At 41.6% G+C, this 27304-nt stretch overlaps 2 protein-coding genes across 4 annotated transcripts in view; both read right to left on the bottom strand.

The window, feature by feature from the left end:
* Positions 1 to 6535: 6535 nt before the first annotated feature.
* On the bottom strand, positions 6536 to 14902 carry LOC311042333 (uncharacterized protein). 3 transcript variants are annotated; one of them, XM_084053013.1, is made up of 5 exons: positions 14666 to 14902; positions 10911 to 11018; positions 8296 to 8430; positions 7382 to 7819; positions 6536 to 7324 (listed from the first exon to the last, which is right to left on the bottom strand). In XM_084053013.1, the coding sequence occupies exons 1-5, from the start codon at positions 14880 to 14882 to the stop codon at positions 6852 to 6854; spliced, it is 1371 nt and encodes a 456-aa protein (XP_083909139.1). In that variant the 5' UTR covers positions 14883 to 14902; the 3' UTR covers positions 6536 to 6851. The 3 variants fall into 3 exon arrangements, with proteins under 3 accessions (XP_083909139.1, XP_083909138.1, XP_083909140.1); XM_084053012.1 differs by having other exon boundaries at positions 6536 to 7819; XM_084053014.1 differs by lacking the exon at positions 10911 to 11018 and having other exon boundaries at positions 6536 to 7819.
* Positions 14903 to 24670: 9768 nt separating this feature from the next.
* The window catches only part of LOC311041926 (ATP-dependent translocase ABCB1-like), a gene marked incomplete at both ends in the record, with an annotated part of 49887 nt that continues 47253 nt past the window's right edge, over positions 24671 to 27304 (bottom strand). The window contains 3 exons of the mRNA XM_084052409.1: positions 24671 to 24865; positions 25253 to 25399; positions 26413 to 26622. Coding sequence (XP_083908535.1) covers positions 24671 to 24865; positions 25253 to 25399; positions 26413 to 26622 — 552 coding nt within the window. The remainder of the gene's footprint in view (positions 24866 to 25252; positions 25400 to 26412; positions 26623 to 27304) is intronic.

Below are 27304 nucleotides of genomic sequence, written 5' to 3'. Positions count from 1 at the left end.
ACTACTTGAAAGAAAGTTTCACAGTATAAGTGGTTACTGTAACTGTACTGTGTGTTGCACTGAATATTTGTTGGGTTGTTGTTACTTGTTGTTGTTACAAATAATAGTGTGATTATTGTTTGTTTGCACAGTTCAGGGAGTGTTCTGTCTTAGAGCTCCTTTATTTTTACTGTGTGTAAAAAAAAAGGCAGCACAAAATGTCACTGCAGTTGAGTTAAGTAGAGTGATTTGATTCATGTTTCCTTTTTGAGCTATGCCTTATCCTCAATAGCCTGTACCCATCATTTATATATTTTTGTTTCCAATTTAATTTTATTTAATGTTATGACATTTATGTCAAGGAGACAGGAGAGTGATCAGTGATCACTGATTATTACACAGCAGTTTCCAAATAAAATATGCTGTTCAGTATATCTGACTGCTTGTATTGACTGATGAAAATGTTGCCATGTTCTTTGCAGTGTACAGTATATAGTAAAGTGTGATGCATCGTGATGCATCGCTGAATCGAATCGAATCGAATCAAATTATTACAAGATTAATCGTAATTGAATCGAATCGTTACCTTGTGAATTGTAATCGAATTGAATCGTGAGGGCAGTGCCAATGCACAGCTCTAACGTGTGTACACGTGTGGACACGGCCAATTTCTGGGTTCCACTGTACAGTCTGTGGGGGCGTGAAAATTCACTGGGGGGACTCTAGATGTCCTCTTGGCCCCCCTCTGCGTGTGGACACCACTTGTTCGCCCATCAGTCCCACGGATGATTTTTGTTTCCTTTTTGGGGCGGTGTAACCGCCCCAAAAAGGCCCCTATAAGTGAGTTTTGGACACTGACCAATCCTGCACCGTGATTGGCCAATAGTCTACAACGCAGTCTACACCCCTAACCCTTCCATTGTTAATGCAAATCGATACTTTTGCAAAGTCAGCCGATCACATTACAGCTAGTGTCATCACCACTAACTGTAATGTGATTGGCTGACTTTGCAAATTCAGGACTGTGATTGGGTAGCGAAACACATGACACATGTGAAGCCCTATGAATAGCAGTATGGATTATTTTTAAGTGAGTCATGTTGTGATGACCACACACCGCCCACTTCACACTGGGTGTGAATTTTGGGGCGGTGTAGCCGCCCCCTATAAGTGGGTTTTGGACACCGACCAAAAAATGTATGTACCCCCTAACCCTTCCATTGTTAATGCAAATCGATACTTTTTCTTTATCAGCCAATCACATTACAGCTAGTGTCATCACCACTAAGTGTAATGTGATTGGCTGACTTTGCAAATTCAGGACTGTGATTGGCTAGCGAAACACATGACACATGTGCAGCCCTATGAATAGCAGTAAGGACTTTAAAAAAAAGTCATTTATCCTTTTTTTAAAGTGAGTCATGTCGTGATGACCACACACCACCTACTTGGGTGTCACAACAGTGACATAGTGCTCCAATGTCACATCCTGTGATTGGCTAATCTAAAACCATTTTGATGTGAGAGTAGTATATTTAACTGAGATGTTGTGTATTTCATGAGATCAGTGAAAAAGAATCACTATGGTTAAAATGAGGAAAGTAAAAACCGAAACAAAGACAATGGCAAGTCTTCCTAGAACTGGCCTTGTGAGACCCAAGTGTATATCACAAGAGCTTAAACACAGAATTGTGACAAAGCACAGATCTGGTCAAGGTTCCAGAGAAATTTCAGCTGAATTTAAGATTTCTAAAAATACAGTGGCCTATATAATCCAACAATGGAAGAGACGAAGCTTTGTGGGAGACGTAAAGAAGAATCCAAAAATTGCTTTAGCTGAAATGAGAATAGAAGAAAATGATACAATGAAAATCATGAGGTCAAAGGACAGAGAAGAAACACACATTGAAGATAAGAAGATGGAAGAAAATATTACTATGTTTGAAATGAGGAAAGAAAGAACCGATATGAAGAAGGCAAAGGAAAGTCTTCCTAGAACTGGTGCTGTGAAATCAAAGAATATATCACAAAGGCTTAAAGACAGAATTGTAACAATTCTGTAATGTCCACTGGCTGTAATGTGATTGGCTGACTTTGCAAATTCAGGACTGTGATTGGCTAGCGAAACACATGACACATGTGAAGCCCTATGAATAGCAGTATGGACTTAAAAAAACACATTTATGTTTTTCTTAGGTGAGTCATGTTGTGATGACCACAACGATGACCACAACACCGCCCACTTCACACTGGGTGTGATTTTTTTGTATTTAGGGTCCTTTTCTGCAGTTCAAACATAATTCCACAGGGTGGCAGGCTATTTTCCAAAACTATTGGAAGTGGACATGTGTACACAGCTAGCATTAACTCAATGGAAAATGTACTCTGTGTACACCGTGTACAGAGGGTTTCCAAAGGGGTCCATGGCTGGTTCCCAAAGTGTGGTTCGGGGACACTATAGCCTAGACAAGCTCATGTAAAACTATTGGCCGTGGACACAAACTTGTGTAAAACTATTGCCCGTGTACACAGTGGTTGATCTCAAGTTCAAAGGGGCTACAGGGCTGACAAGAGCCTAGTACAGCCTAATAGAGCCTATTAGAGTCTAGTAAGACCTAGAACATTCTAGTCTAGCCTATTCCAGCTGGACCCAGCCCTGTATAGCCTATTACAGTCATTTAACTACCCCCATACCCTAGGCTATTCTCCCAGTGGGCTGGACTTTGTGTGCTGGAATGTGCCGGACTGCTGGGCTCTGGTAGGCTATAATGGGCTCTGGTGGGCTCTGGTGGGATGTGCTGGGCTCTGTTAGGTTGTACGGGGCAGTAATAGCCTAGACATTTTCATGTAAAACTATTGCCGGTGGACACAAACCCATGTAAAACTATTGCCCGTGGACACAGTGGTTAATCTCAAGTGCAAAGGGGCTACAGGGCTGACAAGAGCCTAGTACAGCCTAATAGAACCTGTTAGAGTCTAGTAAGACCTAGAACATTCTAGTCTAGCCTGTTAGAGTCTAGTAAGACCTAGAACATTCTAGTCTAGCCTATTCCAGCTGGACCCAGCCCTGTATAGCCTATTACAGTCATTTAACTACCCCCATACCCTAGGCTATTCTCCCAGTGGGCTGGACTTTGTGTGCTGGAATGTGCCGGACTACTGGGCTCGGGTGGGCTATAATGGGCTCTGGTGGGTTGTGCTGGGCTCTGCTAGGTTGTACGGGGCAGTACTATACTATAGCCTAGACATTTTCATGTAAAACTATTGCCGGTGGACACAAACCCATGTAAAACTATTGCCCGTGGACACAGTGGTTAATCTCAAGTGCAAAGGGGCTAGAGGGCTGACAAGAGCCTAGTACAGCCTAATCTGAGTTCCCAGAAGTTTTCGCCGGCTCGGCGAGGAACTTCTGGGCCAGAGCCCTGGGATTTGTGGGCGGGATGTAATTTACGCTCTGAATCTGAGCGGACACGCCTCTTACCAGTCTGGAGCTGTGCAACTCGTCTAAAAAGTCCGACGAGAGGCAAACAGCAGTACACAACAATGGCGGTCGAAATTTCTCGAGGGGAAATTGCTTCCCGTCAATCCTATTTAGATGCAACACCCACTGCATGTGGATCCCGCCCCCTTTTCTTCATTGGCTGTTGATTTGAATCACAACGCAGTGGCCGCGCCCCCGCTGTCCAAACTCCGAGGCAATGCCTCCCAGACTAAGTACAGCCTAATAGAGCCTATTAGAGTCTAGTAAGGCCTAGAACATTCTAGTCTAGCCTATTCCAGCTGCACCCAGCCCTGTATAGCTTTTTACAGTCATTTAACTACCCCCATACCCTAGGCTATTCTCCCAGTGGGCTGGACTTTGTGTGCTGGAATATGCCGGACGGACTGCTGGACTCTGGTGGGCTATAATGGGCTATAATGGGCTCTGGTGGGCTTTGCTGTGCTCTGTTAGGTTGTACGGGGCAGTACTATACTATAGCCTAGAAATGTCCATGTAAAACTATTGCCGGTGGACGCAAACCCATGCAAAACTATTGCCCGTGGACACAGTGGTTAATATCAAGTGCAAAGGGGCTAAAGGGCTGACAAGAGCCTAGAACAGCCTAATAGAGCCTATTAGAGTCTAGTAAAACCTAGAACATTCTAGTCTAGCCTATTCCAGCAGGACCCAGCCCTGTATAGCCTAGTACAGTAATTTAACTACCCCCATACCCTATGCTATTCTCCCAGTGGGCTGGACTTTGTGTGCTGGTATGTGCCGGACTGCTGGGCTCTGGTGGGCTATAATGGGCTCTGGTGGAATGTGCTGGACTCTGTTAGGTTGTACGGGGCAGTACTATACTATAGCCTAGAAATGTTCATGTAAAACTATTGCCGGTGGACACAAACCCATGTAAAACTATTGCCCGTAGACACAGTGGTTAATCTCAAGTGCAAAGGGGCTACAGGGCTGACAAGAGCCTAGTACAGCCTAATAGAGCCTATTAGAGTCTAGTAAGGCCTAGAAAATTCTAGTCTAGCCTATTCCAGCTGCACCCAGCCCTGTATAGCCATACAGTCATTTAACTACCCCCATACCCTATGCTATTCTCCCAGTGGGCTGGACTTTGTGTGCTGGTGTGTGCCGGACTGCTGGGCTCTGGTGGGCTATAATGGGCTCTGGTGGAATGTGCTGGACTCTGTTAGGTTGTACGGGGCAGTACTATACTATAGCCTAGACATTTTCATGTAAAACTATTGCCGGTGGACACAAACCCATGTAAAACTATTGCCCGTGGACACAGTGGTTAATATCAAGTGCAAAGGGGCTACAGGGCTGACAAGAGCCTAGTACAGCCTAATAGAGCCTGTTAGAGTCTAGTAAGACCTATAATAATAATAATAATAATAATGGATTTTATTTATAACGCACTTTACATTTACAAGAAATCTCAAAGTGCTACAGAAGTCAATTGCATAAAAACAGAGACATCACACCAATAAAAGAAAACAACAATTAGGAGACTAGAGTAAAACTATTAAAACATGGGGCATAAAGCCTAGAGGTAAAACCAGCTAAGGAAAAGCTTTTCTAAAAAGGTAAGTCTTTAGTCCTCTCTTGAAGGAATCAAGTGACTGTGGGGCTCTCAGGTGGACAGGGAGTGCGTTCCACAGTTCAGGAGCGGCCGAGCAGAAAGCCCGGTCGCCCATGGTGCGAAGGTTTGCCTTGTGGGTTTGGAGAAGGTATGTGTTTGCAGAGCGGGTGTTGCGGGTTGAGGGTTTTAGAGGGACTAATTCCTTGAGGTAGGAAGGAGCGTTTCCGTGGATGCATTCTAGTCTAGCCTGTTAAGAGTCTAGTAAGGCCTAGAACATTCTAGTCTAGCCTATTCCAGCTGGACCCAGCCCTGTATAGCCTATTACAGTCATTTAACTACCCTAGGCTATTCTGCCATTGGGCTGGACTTTGTGTGCTGGAATGTGCCGGACTACTGGGCTCGGGTGGGCTATAATGGGCTCTGGTGGGCTGTGCTGGGCTCTGCTAGGTTGTACGGGGCAGTACTATACTATAGCCTAGACATTTTCATGTAAAACTATTGCCGGTGGACACAAACCCATGTAAAACTATTGCCCGTGGACACAGTGGTTAATCTCAAGTGCAAAGGGGCTACAGGGCTGACACAAGCCTAGTACAGCCTAATAGAGCCTATTAGAGTCTACTAAGGCCTAGAACATTCTAGTCTAGCCTATTCCAGCTGGACCCAGCCCTGTATAGCCTATTACAGTCATGTAACTCCCCTCATACCCTAGGCTATTCTCCCAGTGGGCTGGACTTTGTGTGATCATTTTAAAAGTAGGCTAACTCTCATATTCCTCTCACAGGAATTGCATGGACAGCTGCAGTACATCGTTCTAACGGACCTCACGTGGGTGCACTGTCTCAATTATGGGCGTGAAATGTGTAGTCCCGGTGTGTCTCTATTAAACATGTAATGAAACCTGAGTTCCTGATTCACACAAAAAAAGGAGGTAGTGCCCCCAGAGGCAAAAACAAGGGCTTTTTTAATTTATAATTATTTAAATTTTTTACTGAATGGGTGATTGCATGAACCCTTGTGTCCCAATTCTGGCCATGTTGTAATAGTAATGATTGTTGTCAATTACTTGTATGAGCTCTTGTTTTATTGGATCTTGTTTATTTGATACACTTATTTGTTTTAGCTCTTGCTCAATTGATTTTCCTATTTGTCGCATCTGTCTAAGAAAGTGGAAGCTGATACAGTACCTTACTGTATATCTGTTACGTGTCCTGCTTTTTCATAAACAAATCTAATTAAAAATAGATATACTTTTTTCCCCCTGTATACAGTATGTCTTTTTATGTGTTGATGTTGACGTTGTCCTCCCCTACAAAACACATTTAGAGGACAGTAAAGATAACATTCAACCCGAAGTGTTCATTCATTAATTGACGATCCACAACTTCTGTTACTGTATCACTGATCACTTTACTGAATAAAATGAGGAACACTTCACGAAACACAGCACTACAATGTATAAAATAAAATGTCATTGGACATGCCTATGAAGGAATAATACTAAATATGTAAATCAAAATATGGACACACTTTTTTTTTTTTTTTTTACTTTCTAAGAAAATATTTGCACATCCACTTTGTTCAGATGCAGGTGCGTTGGACAGTGTCAAATGAAGCAATCATGAACAAACATTCATGAACAAAAATCCCGCACTCTGCTGGATGCTGTTGAGCAAGAGCAGAGTGCAGGATGTTAGTTCATGAATGTTTGTTAATGATTACTTTAAAATTACAATTTGTCAAATAAGATGCAATTATTAACATGTACAGGGTGAAATGCCATTACAACAACAGTATTTACAATATACTATGTACATGTGTCATGTTGTCAACAGTAGAGGTGAAGTCTTTATAGTTACTGAACACTTTGTTGTTCAGACCTGCTGACGATGACATCATTTTTACAGGGCAAAACGTTTTCCTCTTATATTTTCTATGTCCCTGAGCTGGTTGGCCACATAGTTTACAGACAGGCAGACTGTGACACCGTGACACATTGCCTCCTACTCCTGTTAACTGTTCCTTTAACTTGCGTTTTCGGCAAGTAGACTTCGCCCAGGATGGACGACTGTCCGCACCAGTTTGGGCCGCCCTGGGTGTTATGGGCATAGTTGGAGGGGCTGGTGTAGGTGGGCCAGCAATGCCTGGAGTTGCCCGACCGGCAGGTATTGTGGGTTGTGTGGAGGGGTCGGCAATGCCTGGCGTTGCCTGACTGGCAGGCATTATGGGTTGTGTGGTGGAAGGGTCAGCAATGCCTGTGGTTGCCTGACCTGCATGTATTATGGGTTGTGTGGTGGAAGGGTCAGCAAGGCCGGGGGTTGCCTGACCGGTAGGTATTATGGGCCGTGTGTAAGGGCCAACGACAGGCCGCGGCAGTAGCACACGAGGCAGTAGTGGTGGTTGAGGCCAGGAGCGTGTGGAGGGGCCAGCAGTGGCAGGGACAGGCATTAAGAGCCGTGTGGAGGGGCCAGCGATACCAGGGTTCACTGAAGAAGCTGAGAGGGAGGGCACAGGTCTGGTGATGGTAGAGGTGGCAGGGGTATTTCTTATAGGCCGTGGCAGCAGCACACAGGGCGGCAGTGGTGGTTGAGACCAGGAGAGTGTGGCGGGATCAGCAGTGGCAGGCATTATGAGCAGTGTGTAGGGGCCATCAGTGGCAGAGGCAGACATTATGAGTTGTGTGGCGGGATCAGCAGCAGGGTTTGCCTGACCGGCAGGCATCATGGGCCTGGAGGGGCCGGCAATACCAGGGTTCACTGTAGATGCTGAGAGGAAAATTCAGTGAAAATGGTGATTACGGTAGTATTTTTATGTTCACATGCCTAGTGGGGAATAAATCATAAGGTCTTGAGGCAATCAGATGAAAAACACACTATTTATAATTCAGGAAAGTTATGTCAGATTTGAATAGAACACTGCAGGAAGGTTAATGTTGTAGTTTTTAATGTTTTATAATATGTTTTTATGTGGACCCCAGAAAGACTTACTGATTGCCATGGGATCAGCTAATGGGGATCCTTTTCAAATAAATAAATACATACATGTGATATTGATGGTACCAAATATACCAGCATTCAAAATCTGCACACTTTCTTACAGGATGCCAAGATTAAATATACAGGTGAATTGTAGGCAGTTCAAGTGAGTGGGAACAGGGTTTTATATTACTGAAACATTGGTGAGAGAGTCATACAACAGAAAATAATAAAACTAAGAAACTGAGAGAGCACCTTAAACATACTTGTGTCCAGGGGGTCTTCAGGTTCTTGTTGAACAGGTACAGTCCTGGTGTCCAGGAGGTCTTCAGGTTCATGTTTAAGAGATACATTCCTGGATGGTTTTGGAGAACTCGTCTTCACCTGCAGGCTGGACTGGTCTGGAATGAAAGAATAGAATAAGGACTTTAATGTAACATGGGTTGTAGATGAAGGTTTTAAGGAGTGTAATACAAAGGGAACAGAGGGTGTAAAGAAGTGTTTTTTAAAAGGAAAGGCAAAAGATAAGGATATATAATTATACCAAACTGACTTTAAAAGGAGATATTTTGAAAAGGTGATCCTACTGGGAGCAGAATGGAACTGCACAGTGATGACATCACAAGTGGAGGAAGCTGTTGCTGCTGTACACTGTGTAGCCAGTACATGGTATGATATTGGCCTATAAATGTACATGGCACCATGTGTTTAGCATTTAAATAAGATAATATTGAAATGCTCTAGAATTAAATGTACGTATATTGCCCAGTTTCAACAGAACGACATAAGGGTGGGTGTGGCAAGGACCGAAGACAATGATGTATTACAAAAGCAAACGACGGAAATGCTGATGTAACTCTGGCGAACAATCTGAACCCCTACTACGGTAGGTTTTAGGCTAACAATGCTGGCGCCAGCTCAGGTGTGAATAAAATCAGCAGGGAGTATTCCAACACGCTTGCTTTTGCTGAGCAGGAAGTGAGGAATGTCAACGCGAGGAAAGCACCTGGCCCTGACGACATCGCTGGGCGGGTCATCAAGACTTGTGCAGACCTCCTTGCGCAAGTCTTGATCACAATTTTATTTTAACCTCTCCTTGACCCAGTCTATTGTCCCTGCTTGTTTAAGTAGCATCTACAACTGAACTGTATAAATAATCAGAAGTTGAAAATGTGTCCTTTGTATAACTGCCTGTCAGATTGTGCCCTCCATATAGGAAATGGATTCATGCTAGGCAGTGTTTAGATTGTTAAAACTCCTAGAACATTACTACATTGTAAATTACATCTAAAGACCTAAATAACTATAATAAAGGGGTATTAAACTCAACTCTCCATTCTGCCCACGTTCCATGTTGGGGGAGGGAGGAGCTGTTACACCAGTTATAACTTAATATGTTTTAAAAAGGCAATGTAATTATGAACTGATAATTGCATGTAAGGATGTGAGGCATGGTACATTATAATTATAAATGCTATAAGGATGGTGACTAAAATATTGAAAATAGGGCCTAAGTTGCTAAAAGCTGAAAATGTTAAATGTAATGTTTTCAGTTGTCATAATATTATAACATTGTATTAAGGTAATAGAGTGCCCAAGAGAGATTTTACATGTCCTGATCCACATCAGACATGTCTCTTTCTGGCTCAGCCCAAAAAACTAATGAGCTCAGTGCCCCCATACCCCCACCATCCACATCCAGCCCTGCTTACATGCAAGAAATCTGGTACCTTACTGTATATCTGTTATGTATGTGTCCTGCTTTTTCATAATCAAATCTAATTTAAATAATATATGCTTTTCCCCCTGTATACAGTATGTATTTTTATGTGTTTGTCCTCCCCTGCAAAACACATTTAGAGGACAGTAAAGATAAGATTCAACCCGAAGTGTTGCATTCATTAATTGACGATCCACAACTTCTGTTACTGTATCAATGATCACTTTACTGAACGAAATGAGGAACACTTAAAGAAAAAGAAAAAGCACTGCAATGTATAAAATAAAATGTCATTGGACATGCCCAAGAAGGAATAATACTAAAAGTAATACAAATGAAGACAATCAAAATATGGACATACATTTTTTTTTGTTACTATTTAACATCCACTTTGTTCAGATGCAGGTGCGTTGGACAGTGACAAATGAAGCAATCATGAACAAACATTCATGAACAAAAATCCCGCACTCTGCTGGATGCTGCTGAGCAAGAGCAGAGTGCAGGATGTTTGTTTGTGAATGTTTGTTCATGATTACATTACTATTGACAATTTGTCAAATAAGATGCGATTATTAACATGTACAGGGTGAAATGCCATTACAACGACAGTATTTACAATATACTATGTACATGTGTCATGTTGTCAACAGTAGAGGTAAAGTCTTTATAGTTACTGAACACTTTGTTCAGACCTGCTGAGGATGACATCAATTTTACAGGGCAAAACGTTTTCTTCTTATATTTTCTATGTCCCTGAGCTGGTTGGCCACATAGTTACATACAGAGAGGGAGACTGTGACGCCGTGACACTTTGCCTCCTACTCCTGTTAACTGTTCCTTGTTCTTGTGCTTTCGGCGAGTAGACTTCGCCCAGGATGGACGACTGTCCGCACCAGTTTGAGCACCGGGTGTTATGGGCATAGTTTTAGGGGCTAATGTATGTGGGCCAGCAATGCTTGGGGTTGCCTGACTGGCAGGTATTATGGGTTGTGTGGAGGGGTCAGCAATGGCTGGGGTTGCCTGACCGGTAGATATTATGGGATGTGTGGAGGGGTCAGCAATGGCTGGGGTTGCCTGGCCGGCAGGTATTATGGGTTGTGTGGAGAAAATAATAAAACAAAGAAACTGTGAGAGCACACTGAGAGAGCACATTGAACGTACTTGTGTCCAGGAGGTCTTCAGGTTCCTGTTTAACAGGAACAGTCCTGGTGTCCAGGAGGTCTTCAGGTTCATGTTTAATAGTCCTGGATGGTTTTGGAGAACTCTGGTCTGGAATGAAGGAACATAATAAGGACTTTGATGGGTTGTAGATGAAGGTTGAGTGTAAAAGAAAGGGAACAAAGAAGTGTTTTTAAAAGGTAGGGCAAAAGATAAGGAACAACAGCACCAGCAGCTTACACAGCACCGCTGACGCCATCGCCGTGCAGTCGGGAACAACAACCGCGACTAGCAATACGATTAAAAAGAAAGCCACAGCCAGACTGTACCATGATGACTACATGAAATTTGGCTTCACTTTTATTGGGGATACATCTAATCCTTCTCCACTATGCATGCTATGGTTACCAGTAAGATGAAAGTCACCTTGAGACCAACCATGAAGAAATCGCTACAAAGGATAAAGACTTTTTTGTGAGTTTGAAAGCTAGTATTGCGAAACAGACAATTGTATTGTTAGCAGTACCCACCAGCACCAAGGTTTCTGACAAAGCTCTGGAAGCTAGCTACCAATTTGCAGAGCTTGTGGCAAACTTAAAATTGTCACATACAATGGCAAAAACATTTTTAGCGTCAGCATGCACAATCATGGTAAAAATAATGTTGGGACCAGATGCTGCAAAATAAATGGAAAAGGTGCCGCTCTCAAACCACACAATTGGCCGACACATTGAAGACATGTCTGCAGACATTGAGAGTGCGTCATACAAAAAAAAATGTGGAAAGTTTGCACTGCAGCTTGATGAATCAACAGAGTGGACACGCACAGCTGTTGGCAAACTTGAGAGTCATTGACCGAGACATCAGAGAGAATTATCTGTTTTGCAAACAACTGCCTGGGAAAACAACAGGAGAGGACGTTTTCCGGGTATATTTGGAGCAATGGAACTTGGGAAAACTGTGTCAGTGTGTGCACTGATGGGGCCACATCTATGACCTGGCGATACAAGGGATTTGTAAGCAGAGTCAAAGAGAAGAATCCTGACGTCACGGTTTATACCGTGAGGCGCTGGTTGCAAAGACTTTACCAAAAAACCTCTCAGCTGTGTTGGATGATGCGGTAAGTATCGTTAACTTTATTAAAGCACATGAAAAGCCGGCTGTTTGCCACCCTGTTCGAGGAAATGGGGGCGAACTGCGGTGGCTCTCCAGAGGGAAAGTTTTGTCGTGGGTCTATACTGAGGGGAGAATTACAAAGCTTTCTGTCTGAACATCTGAATGAACTGAACAGGCGAATGCAAGGAAGAACTGAGAATATCCTCACAAGCACATATAAACTGACGGGATTTTGGGGGAGACTGAAACTCTGGCGGAAGCATGTGGATAAGGGCAAGCTTGATACTGTATGTTTCCCCTCAGCAGCACTGGACACCCATTCACTCCTGCTTTGCATGGGGTCATTGCTCTGTATTTGAGCAGTTGACCAGGAGCTCTGTGTCTGCTTGTCATCAGTCTCAGCCAGGATACAAACTCTGTGTTCAGCAAAACAAGCTCAAGTTTCACACTAAGACAGTTGTATTGTGGCCATTTTTTTTCTTTTCTTTTTACAAATCTTTTTATTGAGTTTTAAAGTTTTTAATAAATAATAATAAATAAAATAAATGGTGAAACTGACGCACTGTCTCTGTCCTTTTTTTCTTTTTAAAGTCATTTGGCGAGTGAGTGCTGTCACGTTGTGTTTTTAGAAGTATATTGGGTTCAGCACCAAATAAGTTTTACTCTGGGAAGGTGAACTCAGACTCCTCCATTGGCCCCGATTCACTAAGCAATTTACGACCATATTTTGATCGTACCGGCATTTACGACAATTTCTACACTAGCAGTCAAATTCATTATGTTTTTTTGTCTGTGATTGTAGTGGAATGTCCGACCGTTTTCAAGTCAGCCCAGAGGCTGTCTTACCAGGGATCAAAGCTGTGCGTATGTCGTTAGAATGCTTTATTCTTCATGCAAAATCAATGCAGTGCCAAACCTAAAATAAAATAGTATGTGCCCAACATTTGTCAACACATATATATAAAAAAGAAAAAATATGTCAAATGATGGGTTACATGTCGGGAAGCCGACATGTTGCCTTTCCGACGGTTACTAACCCTATACCTAACCCTAACCGCACACGGAAGCCACGTAGTCGGAGTAGTGGGATGTCGGAATTATGAGCGGTACCCCAAATGATGTATTGCTTGTAGCCAATGCATAATATAGACATGATGCAGATTCCACTGCTTTTAATTTATTTTCAAGGTTATCAGTTGCATTTAGAGCTGAATTATAAGGTCCCTCGGTGTGTTTGCCATTGGCTGCCAAGCGGAGGCACATACACACCTCCAGTGTCCGCGGTATTAAATTATAATACTGTAGGCTACTGTATATTGATCACATAAACACCACACACAATAGCCTAATAAATCTTACCATCTGATGAGAAACTTGTGGATGAAAAGCTGTGTCCAGAAGATCCATTCCCCATTCCGACGTAGGACAGTGATACATTAATCCAAAATTAACTAATTTAATCAATAAGTAATCAATAAGCTCTGATCCATAATCGGATAGCAGCGTTCCACTTGTATGCTGGATTTCAACATATTTTTACCTCGGTAAAGGGGAGCAATGTTGATTAGAAAAGGCTTATATAATATCCTTTCCACGTTTTATTAGCCTTTTATTTGGTAATGGGGTTAAACCTTGTAAACTTATTTATTCTCATTACACATGAGAGCATTTATTACTTGATCCATCGTGCGATCGAAGGACTCGCTTCCAGACAGAACAGTTGTCAAGGCGATGCAACGCTGCATCTGTTATTTTTAGACGAGAGACGAAGTTGAACTTGCACCAGTGTTGCCAGATGTTGTGAGAGAAATAAGCAACCAGATCTAGGAAAACAAGCCCAAAAGAAGCAACTAAAGCACTTAGACCATTATGAGCACTTTAATTAAAACTGTATGCATTGAAAATAGCCGATCTACAAGCTAATCTACAAGCAAATTGAAAATAGCCGATCTACAAGCTCCCAACGCTTCGCAATGTGATGCATTGTGAGCTTGTAGATCTGCAATTTAAAAAAAAAAAAAATGTTTTCCGTATCTAGGTGTGCCGAGGGATTTGTTGGCTATGCCAGGTGTGCCTTGGCACCAAAAGGTTGGGAAACACTGCTCTATAGCAATACTATCAGAATATATAGCTATTTAACACTTTTTTTAACCATTGGAAATCACTTACCCTACCTTTAAGTAAAAGTATCAATTCCACAATGTAGAAATACTCTGTTACAAGTAAGTACAAGTAAGTCTGGTATTCAAAATGTACGCAAATCTTTTGAAAAAAGCAGATCTACCAGCTCACAATGCGTTGTGAGCTTGTAGATCGGATATAGGCAAAGTATATCTACAAAGTAACTAGTAAATCAAGATTTCAAATGACTGCATTATATAACTGTTAGGTTGATGATATACAACAGGACAGAATGAGAGAGAGAGAGCGAGAGAGAGCGAGAGCGAGAGCGAGAGCGAGAGCGAGAGAGAGAGAGAGAGAGAGAGAGAGAGAGAGGGATAGAGAAAGTGTGTGAGTGTGTGAGTGTGTGTGTGTGTGTGTGTGTGTGTGTGTGTGTGTGTGTGTGTGTGTGTGTGTGTGTGTGTGTGTGTGTGTGTGTGTGTGTGTGTGTGTGTGTTTGAAATGCAGCTTAAATAACAAACCTGCACTTTCTAGTTTGATGTGTGGATGTAAAATCACGTCCAGCAGTTTGTCTTGTCTCTCCAGCAGAGTTTCTAGAGTCTCTATCACTCTCTGGAAGAGGTTGCACATGAACTCTTCAGCCGCACTGAGGCGCTCGTTGACAACACCCGATATCTCCTCTCTCACCGACGTCAGGTGTTCGTTTATCGACAGCCGTAGAGACTCTATTTGAAACATTTTACCTCCTTTGTGAGACATTTCCCACCGCGCTCTTAGTTGCTCACCCCCATGAAAAACAACTCGCACACTTCCGGTTCCGGGTGAACATGGTTCACGCATGCGCGATAAAGGATTCAGACACTGTTCCTTAATGCATTTCGCCCCCTGGTGGAGGAGGTGTGTAACTGTCACTGAATATATTTATATATTATATTATAGATAGATAGATAACTGTCATTGCAAAGAATAAAAGATAGATCTGCTAGCAAAACTAGCAGATCTACAAGGCTTGTACATTTTTGAAAAATCTTGAAAGTGTTTGGATTTGTTTTTTAATGAGTATGAATTGTCTTTACACAAATCTTCTCTTGGGGGGGCACAAAATATTTTCAGATGGGGGTCGGCGGCCAAATACATATCAATCTGGGGGTCCTTTCACGAGCGACTGCTTCAGGGTCCAGGTGGTGAAGAAGCAGGTCTTCTTGGCAATGTGAAGCTGACCCTGCACTTGGTACCAGTATTGGTGAGTCTCCTTCAGCCGGTAGGTGCCATCTTTCACCTGATTGATTGATTGATTGATTGAATACTTTATCAACAGTTTGCAAAAAAAAAACACAGAGTTACAGTTTCATACAAAATGATGCTAAAACCCAAGAGAGCACTATGGCCAGAGGCGCCGGTGTATGTGCGCGCTAGTGGGGGCTCAACTCGACCCCCCGCTTTTTAACCTTCTACCTTACCGGTTTACGGTAGGCAAAGGGTGAACCACAAAAACTAGCTGAAGCATGTTGGAGGAGGTTGGCCTGGAAGAGATGAAGGGGTCCAGAAAGGTCATCAGGGGTGCATGGGGCCAGGGCCTCCTGTTGCTGGCAGCACTGCCACTTGCTGTCGTTTCACCAGCCTCTCTCCTCTCCCTCACATAGCGATCTCACAGGTGTCTCCACTTTTTGCGCAATAATTTTTCTGTGAAAATAAATGGTACTGCGGGCCATACAGCAACTCAAGCATTGATATTCTCTTTCCAAGCTTTGCTGTTGTAGATGTCAATGTAAAGATGTAAAGACTATGGCTATCCAGCTGTCAGAGTCTAGCCTAGCCTGGTTCCAGACAAATCTGTTGTGTGATATTGTCTGGCCACGCGAGGCTAAGTCTAGACCAGTTGTTCTCAAACGTTTAAAAGGATTTGTCCGGGGTCACCCATCTGAAAATATACGTTGTGTCAGTGGCTCCCATACAAGATGTGTCTTAACTCATTGAGTGCCATTAACGTGTTTCACGTGTTTTTACCGCTATGGCGCAACGTGCCAATGACGTGTTTGACGTGTTTTTGAAAAAAAAAGTAAAAAAAAAAAAAAAAAAAAAAAATGTTTTTGAAAAACATGTTCAGAACCCAAGATATCATCATCTGAAGATTTGCAGCTCCATCCACTCCTTGTTTAGCGTATAACTGAAAAAGGCTGTATCTCGCTTCCTAAGATAGATTTAGATAGATAGATAGATTTAGATAGATATAGAACACAAAAACAAAAATCATCATTTACCAATAATTGTAATTAATAATCATGGTTACATTAAGCAGAACATATATACAGGTATGTATATAGTTTTAAACAGGTTACACTGATTTTGATGCTAAACAGTAAACACATTTTGCTGGAGACCCTTTGGAACCCCCTCAAGGACCCCAATTTGACAACCAATGTTTTGTAAACAACTGGGCAGAGCCATGGGCAGTCCTTTCATGAGGAGGGGGATGGGATGGACTAGGACAAGTCAACATAAACACTTTCTGTACTTTTTGAAAATGTAGTGTGTGTGTGGGGGGGGGGGGGGGATAGCTCCCCATCTTTAATAAGTGAGTATAATAAAAAAAAAAAAAAATAATGCTTGTATGAATGAATTGATAACCTTTTTTATATATTATAGCATCAAGGACTTACTACCAGAGAAACCTTTTTTAAACAGGTATCAGAAGAGGTCTTTGCCTAGAAAAACATCGCAATAAATACACAAAACAACTATGTTGAATGCTTTGCTGAGACCTACCAAATAAGTGCTGTGACAATTAACAGTACAAATAACACAAATATAACACAAAAAATGTTCAAGTTGTCAGCACTTTATTGTATGCCTAATGAATATAAAAAATCTAATCTGGACACATACTGATACACATATTGTTTAAAGGGTAAACTATGAGCTGCAGGTGATAAAAAACTAAAAAGCAATAAAAAAGGAACACAAACAATAGTCCATTAAGTCACTAAATCACTAAAACAGATACATTTAAACATTTCCAGATGGCAATGAACCTTGAGAGCAGCTTCTTAACAAAGCATCCACTCACTAGAAAAGTATCATAACTTCTGAACACATCACCATGTGCAGTATCTAACTACATTCTTTGGGGATTGTTTTCCAGTTCCTGTTCCCGACGTGCTTTTTGGCTTATATTAGAGATGGCGGATTTCAAATTCCTGAACAATCGGCTTCATTTTCGGTCTGTAGAAACCAGCGGTCTGGCTTTGTCCATCTCTTTTATACAGACTATGGTCATACTGCACAAGTAAAGGGTTTTTCCCCTGTATGAGTCATCATGTGTGTTTTTAAAGCACTGTGTTGACTATAGCTTTTGTCACAAACTGCACAAGTAAAGGGTTTTTCCCCTGTATGAGTCATCATGTGTATTTTTAGATAACGCTGGCGACTACAGCCTTTCCCACAAACTGTGCAAGTAAAGGGCTTTTCCCCCGTGTGAGTTATCATGTGTGTTTTTAGAAAACTCTGATTACAGAAGCCTTTGCCACAAACTGTACAAGTAAAGGGGTTTTCTCCTGTATGAGTCGTCATGTGTAGTTTTAGATTACGCTGGCGACTACAGCCTTTGCCACAAACCGAGCATGTAAAGGGCTTTTCTCCTATATGACTCATCATGTGTTCTTTTAGGTGACACTTATGACTAAAGCCCTTGCCACAAATTGTACAAGTAGAGGGCTTCCCCCTGTATGAGTCATCATGTGTTCTTTTAGGTGACACTTAAGACGAAAGCCCTTTTCACACACTGTACAAGTAAAGGTTTTTTCCCCTATATGAGTCATCTTGTGTGTTTTAAGACAACTCATGCTAACACAGCCTTTGCCACAAATGGCACAAGTAAAGGGCTTTTCCCCTGTATGAGTCATCATGTGTTGTTTTAGATTACGCTGGCGACTACAGCCTTTGCCACAAACTGAGCATGTAAAGGGCTTTTCTTCTGTATGAGTCATCATGTGTTCTTTTAGCTCCTCTTTAGACACAGGGAGGTGCAGGAAGTCTAGGCAAAAGATACAATGAGAGAAAACCAATAATTGTTTTAACTTAATTAAAAAGAAAATCTACCTTTGATTGCCCCATTGATTAGACTGTGTGTTTGTGTGTGTGAAGGCCATGCATATTGTAAAAACACTTTTGATTAAAGGCACACGCTTTAATCCAATTCCAGTATAGCCTGCCGTTTATGTTTGTCAATGAAAAAACCTTATGTCATTGATTTCACTAATTATTCTCAAGGCAAATATTCGAATGTCAGTATGCTTCACAAGGGAAAGAAGAACATATTTTTTGTTTTAGGATATTATGCTTACGACGCATAGTTGTGATAACAGCCATGCTATACAGCTTTGAAACGGTGGCACTTAGCCTACCAAATACCAACCACTCCTACATACCATCTCAGAGCTAGGTTATAGGTGCAGACTACATATCTATATTTGGCAGCCTAGGACATACCCAAAGACTAGTTGTTAGAGGGCTTCAACAACTTAGGATGCCAAAAAGGAGGCAAAAGGGCTGGCAAAGTATTGTGCTATCTCTGCTATAATTGGCAGCCGCCATATATGGCGGAGACACTGTTACTTATACCCATAGAGTACTGAGTGACATACCTATTGTCCTATTCACCATGTAGCATGAACACCTGACACTGATTACAATCAAATTAATATCAAATATCTAAATATTTAATCAAGCACAGAAATGTTAGAGTAGACGTGAAAATGACCCCAGAAGTGTTTTAAAGTGAAACACCTCTTCAAGTCTATGGAGCACCATAGATATAGACTCTTTATTTGTCAGTTGTGCCTGCCTTGTTACAGAGTTATTGAAGAAATTGTTCAAAATTGGCAATTTGGTAGCCAAAACCTCAAAATTTCGCTTGGGAACCAGGTGTTTCAGATTCAGCACCCTTGAATTGTGAAAATTGGTCTGGTTACCCACTTTTACCCCCAGATGCCTCTAACCTCCTATAGAAGGCCTTTTTTTTCTGAAATCCCACTAGTCTAAGTAGGCTTCAAGGGTTTAAAGTGGGTTACCTCCCTCCAAGTACAAAAGAAAAAAACGTTTTTACTGACGTAATCGGTCAATAGTTTTTTTTTGCCAAAAGGCAATGAATGTGGTAATGTTCTCTTCTGAAAGAAGCAACCTTTCTGGGCTTTTCTCACATTGTCAGTAGTACACTGGTATTCACCACTGTAGGCTGGCACTGGTTGTTGCAATTTAAACAAATGTTTAAATGTATAAAGCACTGAGTGTAAATAAGGACAGTCAATAAAGATGGGTCAGAATAATCAAATATTCGAATAATCGTTTGTAGTATAACAATCCAATATTAAAAGAAATATTTATATTAAAAAATACATTTAAAAAAACGTTTTGTTTTTTTAAGTTCTGTTGCAAAGGCTATATTGTCATCCAAACCCTGCTCATAGTAATTACATTTTAGAGGATACCTAGTATGGCTGTAATATTTATGTATTCTCTATTTTGCGTTTACAGGAGGTAATTCAAAATTGAATATTAGGGACTTTTGATAAAACAAATACACATAAATGGATTGACTGTGGAGAGTGTGATTTTTTTTCACCACGTATCTAATGGTTTAATTACAATAATGTAAAAGATGTACGTGCTACTGTCTTTGTTTATTTCTGAAAATCAATTTATAGGCCAATGCAATGCTGTTATTGTCATTGATGAAAAAACTGAACAAATCCCCAGAACAATTGCACCCAAAAAAATCCCACGGCAAAAAAAACATTGTCATGGTTGAATTTTCGAATAATCGGTATGAATAGAATTATCGATTTTCTATAGTAATCGATTTTAATTTTGGTCACTTTTACACATCCCTAACAGTCAGAGTTTTAAAAGTGTAATGTGTCATGAATGAAGGACTCTTCAAAGTGCTGGTCCATTCCTTCTATATTTGGACAACAAATAGTAGCACTTAATAAATAAACAAACCAAGGAATACACATTTTAAATAGCAAGCAGAATCGTGGAGCCTTTCTTCGCGGACCACGCAGTCTTTTGCAGACTGGTCTGCAAAAGACACATGATAATGTGAATTCACACAACCGGGATGGTTTACCAGGTTAATTATAGTATGATACAATTGTTAATAACCATTATTCATATATCAGCATTATATAGTGTATAATGCGTTATAATACATTACAGCACTTCTCTATGTGCCTTTATAACTGACTAAGTTGTGGTAGTTATAATGTGCTTTTCCTCAGAGATTAATAATGCAGTACTAGCACATATAAAATGTCCTACAACAGAACAGAATAAAACAAAGAAACTGAGAGAGCATTAAACTTACTGATATCCAGGAGGCCTTCAGGTTCCTGTTTGACAGAAACAGTCCAGGCTGGTTGTGGAGAACTCATCTTCACCTGCAGGCTGGGCTCCACACTGGTCTGGAATGAAGGAATAGAATAAGGACTTTGATGTAACATGGGTTGTAGTCGATGAAGGTTTCATGTAAAACATGTCCCTTTAAGCTTGTAGCTTAGCTATAAGTAGCTACTGCCTCAAACGTGTGTAAAATGTGTTTGAAATGCAGCTTAAATAACAAACCTGCTCTGTGTAGTTTGATGTGTGGCTGTAGAATCACGTCCAGAAGTTTGTCTTGTCTCTCCAGCAGAGTTTCTAGTGTCTCTATCTCTCTCTGGAAGAGGTTACACATAAACTCCGCAGCCGCACTGAGACGCTCCAACACAAACACTCTGACATTAAGCTTCACACTACAAACATCAGCACCACGCTGCTGTTTCTCCAATACACACAATATCTCCTTTCCCGCCAACGCCAGGTGTTCATTTATCGACAGCCGTAGTGACTCTTAGGGTGCGTTCGGAAATTACGCACCGGAGCACACTCGCCTATTAGTTTGTATTGGCCAGTGCGCTCAGCGCTGTATTTTAGAACGCGCCATTAGTTGACACATTTTACCTCGTTTATGAGACATTTTTTCACAGCCCTCTTTGTTGCTCACAGCCATGAAAAACAACACACGCTTACTTCCGGGTAACGTAGTTCAAGCATGCGCAATAAAGTATACTGTCCCTTAATGCCTTTCGACCCCTGGTGGAGGAGGTGTGTAACTGTCACTGAATAAAGAGCCAGCCAGCCAGCCAGCCAGCCAGCCAGACAGACAGACAGACAGACAGATATTTTACTGTCATTGTGCTCAGAGAATAAAACTGTTTTAAAAGCAAATAGTTCAAAAATAAACAAAGATAATCATTGAAATGAGACTATATATACATTACAGTCTGTCCCATCAACAGTGAATATGAGTGCACTGCACGCACGCGCACACGCACACACACACACACACACACACACACACACACACACACACACACACACACACACACACACACTGTCATAGTTTGACCACATAAACCCCCTTTTAACACATTAAAATGGGGAAAACGTGTGAGCTTGTACATCTACTATTTTTTTTTACATTTTTATGAAAAATCTTCAAAGGGATTTTTTTTTAAATAAGTCTGGATTGTTTTTACACAAATCTTCTTCTGGGGGGGGGGGGGGGGCGTCTCCTGGCACAAATAATGTTCATGTGGGGGTCTGCGGCCAGATACATATCAATCTGGGGGTCCTTGGCATGAAAACGTTGGCGAACTACTGATTTAGAAAGCATTTGTAGAATCGGTCTCAAGTGTTAACCACTTCAGCCCTATTTCATACACAGGCCATTTGAAAATAGCCGATCTACAAGCTCACAACATGTCACCTTGAGAGATTGTCGATCTGCTATTTTCAAAACATTTTAGTACTTATTTACTTTTGGTACTTTAAGTACATTTTGATGCCAATACTTTTGTACTTTTACTCAAGTAACATTTTGAACACAGCCCTTTTACTTGTACCAGAATATTTTTATATTGTGGTATTGCTACTTTTTTTTAGGTCAAATCAGTGCATAGAAACATAGGGAAAAGGTAGCTCTGGTCCGTAGGGTCGAGTTCTCCTTAACTCCTTCTAACACTATGGACCCGATCTAGGGAAAAGGCAGACCGGGTGCTCCTTTCTTGAATATTTGTTGTTATATATGGATGTATGCCTTTTTTATGTCAGCCAACTACATTTGCAGACTTAAGCCACGTGGTCTTTATTTGCATCAAAAAATGCAGAACTGTTTCAGGATTTTACAGTCAATGATTCATTGCGTACATACAGTATAAAACTTTAACCACTTACACCTTTTATACTTCATTGACCAGAGTCCATCAGGGGTCTATAGCCTACTCGCCCGCCTCCTTTTCCCCTCTACACCAAATCTTGTTGCCATAAATAGCCGAACCCAGATTAGGGACACTAGGGATCATGTGGTTAAAAGCTTACAGTCAGGAAATGCAGAGAACAAATTCCACATAATATGTGGAATTATGTGCAAATGTACTGTGGTAAATATACCCCAACAGCAGCATACATAAGAGCATGTTCTCAAACAAGTAGTATTTCAGTGCTTTTTTAGTTTTTTACAAACGTTGGTAATTTTAAGTGCTTGTGTGATAAAATAAAAATAATTCTGGAAGAAGACTAGATTAGACTATATGGATAACCGGGAAGACCCCCGTTACTGAACAAACACTGTATAGCAATGATTACTATCACAATATAAAACTAAAGAAAAGTAAAATAAAAGTTTTGATTTAACCAAAATATATCACCTTTAACACCTGGTTTCAGTATTAAAATACAAAGTGTCTTTTCATTTCTATTAACTGATCAAAAATGACAAATGACAAAAAAAAAAAGAAAAAGAAAGAAAAAAATCAAATGAGCGTTGCTCTCTTTGGTCCAAATATGTGAAGCAGGCACTTCAATGATTATCAACTCACATACTCATGGCTAAATATTACAGTAATTCATAATAAAATGCTTATTACTTAACACTCACACAAACATAGAACAATTTGGTCCACGATAACTATTGGCTACTTAGAAAATGAAATTGATCACTCTTTACCCATTAAAAAAAGCAATCACATGATGTAGCTACTAATTACTCTGTGATTGAGATGATTTACATTTATTCAAGCTATAACATAAACACAGGAGTTTCAGGAGTGTGTCTTAAAGGAGTAGTTCACCCAAATAATTACTTATTTTCTATTAATTACACACCCCATGAAGCCTTGGATTCATGGAGATTTCTTTGTTTGTGTCGCATTCCTATAAGCCAATAATTTGATGACCGGCGAAGTCTCAAAGAGTCTCCATTGAGTCTCCATTGAGTCTCCATTGAGTCTCCCGCCGGTGTGAGAATTTAAATGTGAGAATCAAACGGGTTCTTCCATTCACTTGGTCTGGTTGTGTCAAGACAGTAATTCAAGGTTTCTGGAGAGAGGTTAAAAGATCAAAAGATTATGAGATAATGCAACAACTAGTGAGCTCCATCCACTGCAGTGGTATAAAAAAGGATGGTAAAAATCCAAGCTGATCCTCGATACACTTAACAATACTACAGGCATGGATACAGAAAAAAACAAAGCCACTGTAACCCAGTGGATTAAAAAAACATTTTAAATATATTTTCTCTTGAGAGTGTTGATGTTTTGTTTGTTTGTTTAATTAATTGAATTAATTTATTTTTGGCATTTTTATTTCTTAATTAAATTGCAGGAGGTAGAGAGAGACGGAGCCCAGGAGAGACTTGCGAGACGAGACGCCGGGAGTCAAATTGAGACCCCCAGTCGATCAGTTCCTGTAGATGCAGCCAGGGAATTGAACCCGCGAGGGACTCTTCTGTTACATGACAGTCCCGTCCCTGTGTAGTAGTGGAAGCTCTCGGTTGTGTCGTCCGGTTGTCCGGTGGTTTTTGATTGTGTATTGTGTCACCAAGGTTCCCACACGTGAGGACAGTGTAGCTCTGATCCATAGCCTAGAAGGAGTTCTCCTTAAGGCTATGGGACTTTCGATTCTTTGCGCTCGCACCACAAGCTGCACAGCTTCTCGTCTGCATTAAAATACTACTTTCGCTACTGACCAAAACAAAGACGGTTTAATGGAGTTGAAAGCCAACTCTACTATGTGAGAACACTCTGAGCCCCCAAAGCATTATTTAGTTACTCCGCTGCGCCCTCTACAGATCTGGTCAATGGATTTTTTCTATCGACAAGATCTGTAGAGGGCGCAGCGGAGTAACTAAAACATTTTTTCCTTCCGTTGAAATATTTAACATTTTGGCCAAAAAGTGTATTTTAGACGTGAGGTGGGGGCTCAGAGTGTTCCCACTTAGTAGAGTTGACTTTCAACTCCAAAAAAAACGTCTTTGTTTTGGTGAGTAGCGAAAGAGTATTTATTTTTATTTTTTACTGCAGACGAGAGGCTATGCGTGCGCAAAGAATCGAAAGTCCCATAGCCTTAAGGAGAACTCCTTCTAGGCTATGGATCAGAGCCTAAGGACAGTGCAGTTAGAATCCAGTTCAGTTGGTCCTCTCCCTCTCTCTCTATCTCATCTGCTTAGTGACTAGGTTGTGGTAGACGCCCCTGTTGGCCAGCAGCTGCTGATGTGTGCCTTGCTCAACGACCAGGCCGCCCTGGAAGACGGCGATGCGGTCCGCGTTCTGGATGGTGGACAGGCGGTGAGCCACGACGATGCACGTCCTGCCCTGCCGGGCCTGGTCCAGAGCGTCCTGAACAACCTGGACACACAACACAACGTGTCAAAAAACCAAGACGTCAGGAACCAAGCTAAAACCAGTGGTGGAAAAAGTACTCACATTTTTTACTTGAGTAAAAGTATCAATACTGCAATATAGAAATACTCTGTTACAAGTAAAAGTCCGGAATTGAAAATGTACTTGAGTAAAAGTACAAAAGTGTTGGCATCAAAATGTACTTAAAGTACCAAAATATGCAGAATGTCCCATGTCAAGCTTTCAAATGTATAACAATCTTTTGAAAGTAGCAGATCTACAAGCTACGAGCTTGTAGATCTGCTATTTTTGAATAGCCCAAAGTATAAAATAACGGCTATAGCTAAGATCTAGGTGCGTTCCAGGTCTAATTGGGTTAAAGAATGTACTGACCTTCTCGCTCTCGGTGTCCAGTGCAGACGTAGCTTCGTCCAGCAGCAGTATTTTGGGGTTGCGGAGGATGGCTCTGGCTATGGCGATACGCTGCTTCTGTCCCCCTGACAGCTGGGTCCCCTTGTCCCCTGCCTGCGTGTCATACTTCTACACTCACACACACACACACACACACACACACACACACACACACACACACACACACACACACACACACACACACACACACACACACACACACACACACACACACACACACACACACACACACACACACTGCTAGTTTGACCAAGTCATAATCTTTGATGTTAAAATACAATAAAAAATCTATTAGTGTAGGTCGGACTTGTTTACCTGCACTTGGTGCAGAGTAGCAGTGTTAAAGTTACAAGCCAAGAGAAATACATGCTGGTATATATAGAATCCAAATGACTTCTATAAATCTACAATCAATATATAATGATCATAGGCGCCGATCCTGTGGGGGCCTCGGAGCTAAAGCCCCTGCCAGAAATGACGAGCCCCCACTAGAATCTCAGATTTGGGGGCCCAGATTTACAGTACCATTACAGTAGCTCGCCCATAGCCAGGGGTGGGCTGCCCTGGTGGAGCCTAGTGGGGCTCAGTTCCACTAGCTCTGAAGGTGCAAATGCGTGCCCGCGAGAGAGCCGTCAACCCGCCGTCAACACATAGAACAATAGCCCTCTCCCTGGCTGCTTTGCGTAACATTAGGCTACTCGAGAAAAGCCATGGAATTGAATGGTCTCTCTGCACTGCAGAGTGCGAAAGGGGATTCAGCCAGATGAATTTAATCATCAAGCCCCAATCCATACAAAGTTACTGGTTAAACAGGTATCAGCCTTGAGGTTCATCAAGTTACATGGGCCACCTATGACTGGGAGTCTGGGACCCTACAGATTATGTGTTGACTTGGCTGAGAGATCCCATTTTTCTGCCATTTTTTTGGCCATTATTTTAAATGATTTTAATGTTGTTTTTGCTCTTCTTTTTGCTTTATTGTTATATTATTATTGCTTTTTCTGTAAAGCACTTCTGCGGTGTGTGTGTGTGTGTGTGTGTGTGTGTGTGTGTGTGTGTGTGTGTGTGTGTGTGTGTGTGTGTGTGTGTGTGTGTGTGTGTGCGCGCGTGTAGTGGTGTACCTGCGGCAGGCCGTCTATAAAGGTGTGGATGTTAGCAGCCTTGGCGGCAGCCTGGATCTCCTCCATGGTGACGGTGGTGCGGCTGTTGTCTCCGTAGGCGATGTTGTCGGCCAGGCTGCAGTCGAACAGGACGGGCTCCTGGGAGACGATGCCCATCTGGGCCCTCAGCCACTTGATGTTCAGCTGGGTCACGTCCTGTTGGTCCAGGAGCTGACAGGAGAGAGAGAGAGAGGGAGGGGGAGAGAGAGAGAGAGAGAGAGAGAGAGAGAGAGAGAGAGAGAGAGAGAGAGAGAGAGAGAGAGAGAGAGAGAGCAGTGGTGGAAAAAGTAGTCAAATTTGTATTCGTAAAAGTATAATACTGCAATGTAGAAATACTCTGTTACAAGTAAAAGGCCTGTGTTCAAAATGTTACTTGACGAAAAGGCATCAAAATATACTTCAAGTACCAAAAGTAAAAGTACTAAAATGTTTGAAAATAGCAGATCTACAAGCTCACAACACGTCGCGATGTAGATCGGCAATTTTGAAACAGCCTATGTATAAAATAGGGCTAAAGTGGTTAATGTATGTTTTATAATGTAATCATTTATATCTGCAAAGTAACTAGTGACTAAAGTTGTCAAATAATTGTAGTGGAGTAAAAGTACACTATTTTCCTCAGAGATGTAGTGGAGTAGAAGTAAAAGCATTGAAATTTGGCAATACTCCACTAAAGTAAAAAATACCTCAAAATTGTACTTAAGTACAGTACTTGAGTACATTTACTTAGTTACTTTCCACCACTGGAGAGAGAGAGATGCACTATAAAAAATCCTGAGTTATAATGTAGGGAGAACGGGGTAAGATGAGCCACTTTTCACTTGAGCTGTCCTGTCCTTGAAGCAAGGCAAAA

This window comes from Gymnoscopelus microlampas (assembly GCF_963454915.1).
Source record: "Gymnoscopelus microlampas genome assembly, chromosome: 3".
Taxonomy (NCBI): Eukaryota; Metazoa; Chordata; class Actinopteri; order Myctophiformes; family Myctophidae; genus Gymnoscopelus; species Gymnoscopelus microlampas.
Note: the sequence above shows the minus strand (reverse complement) of the source record. Positions and strands in the feature narration are given on the sequence as shown.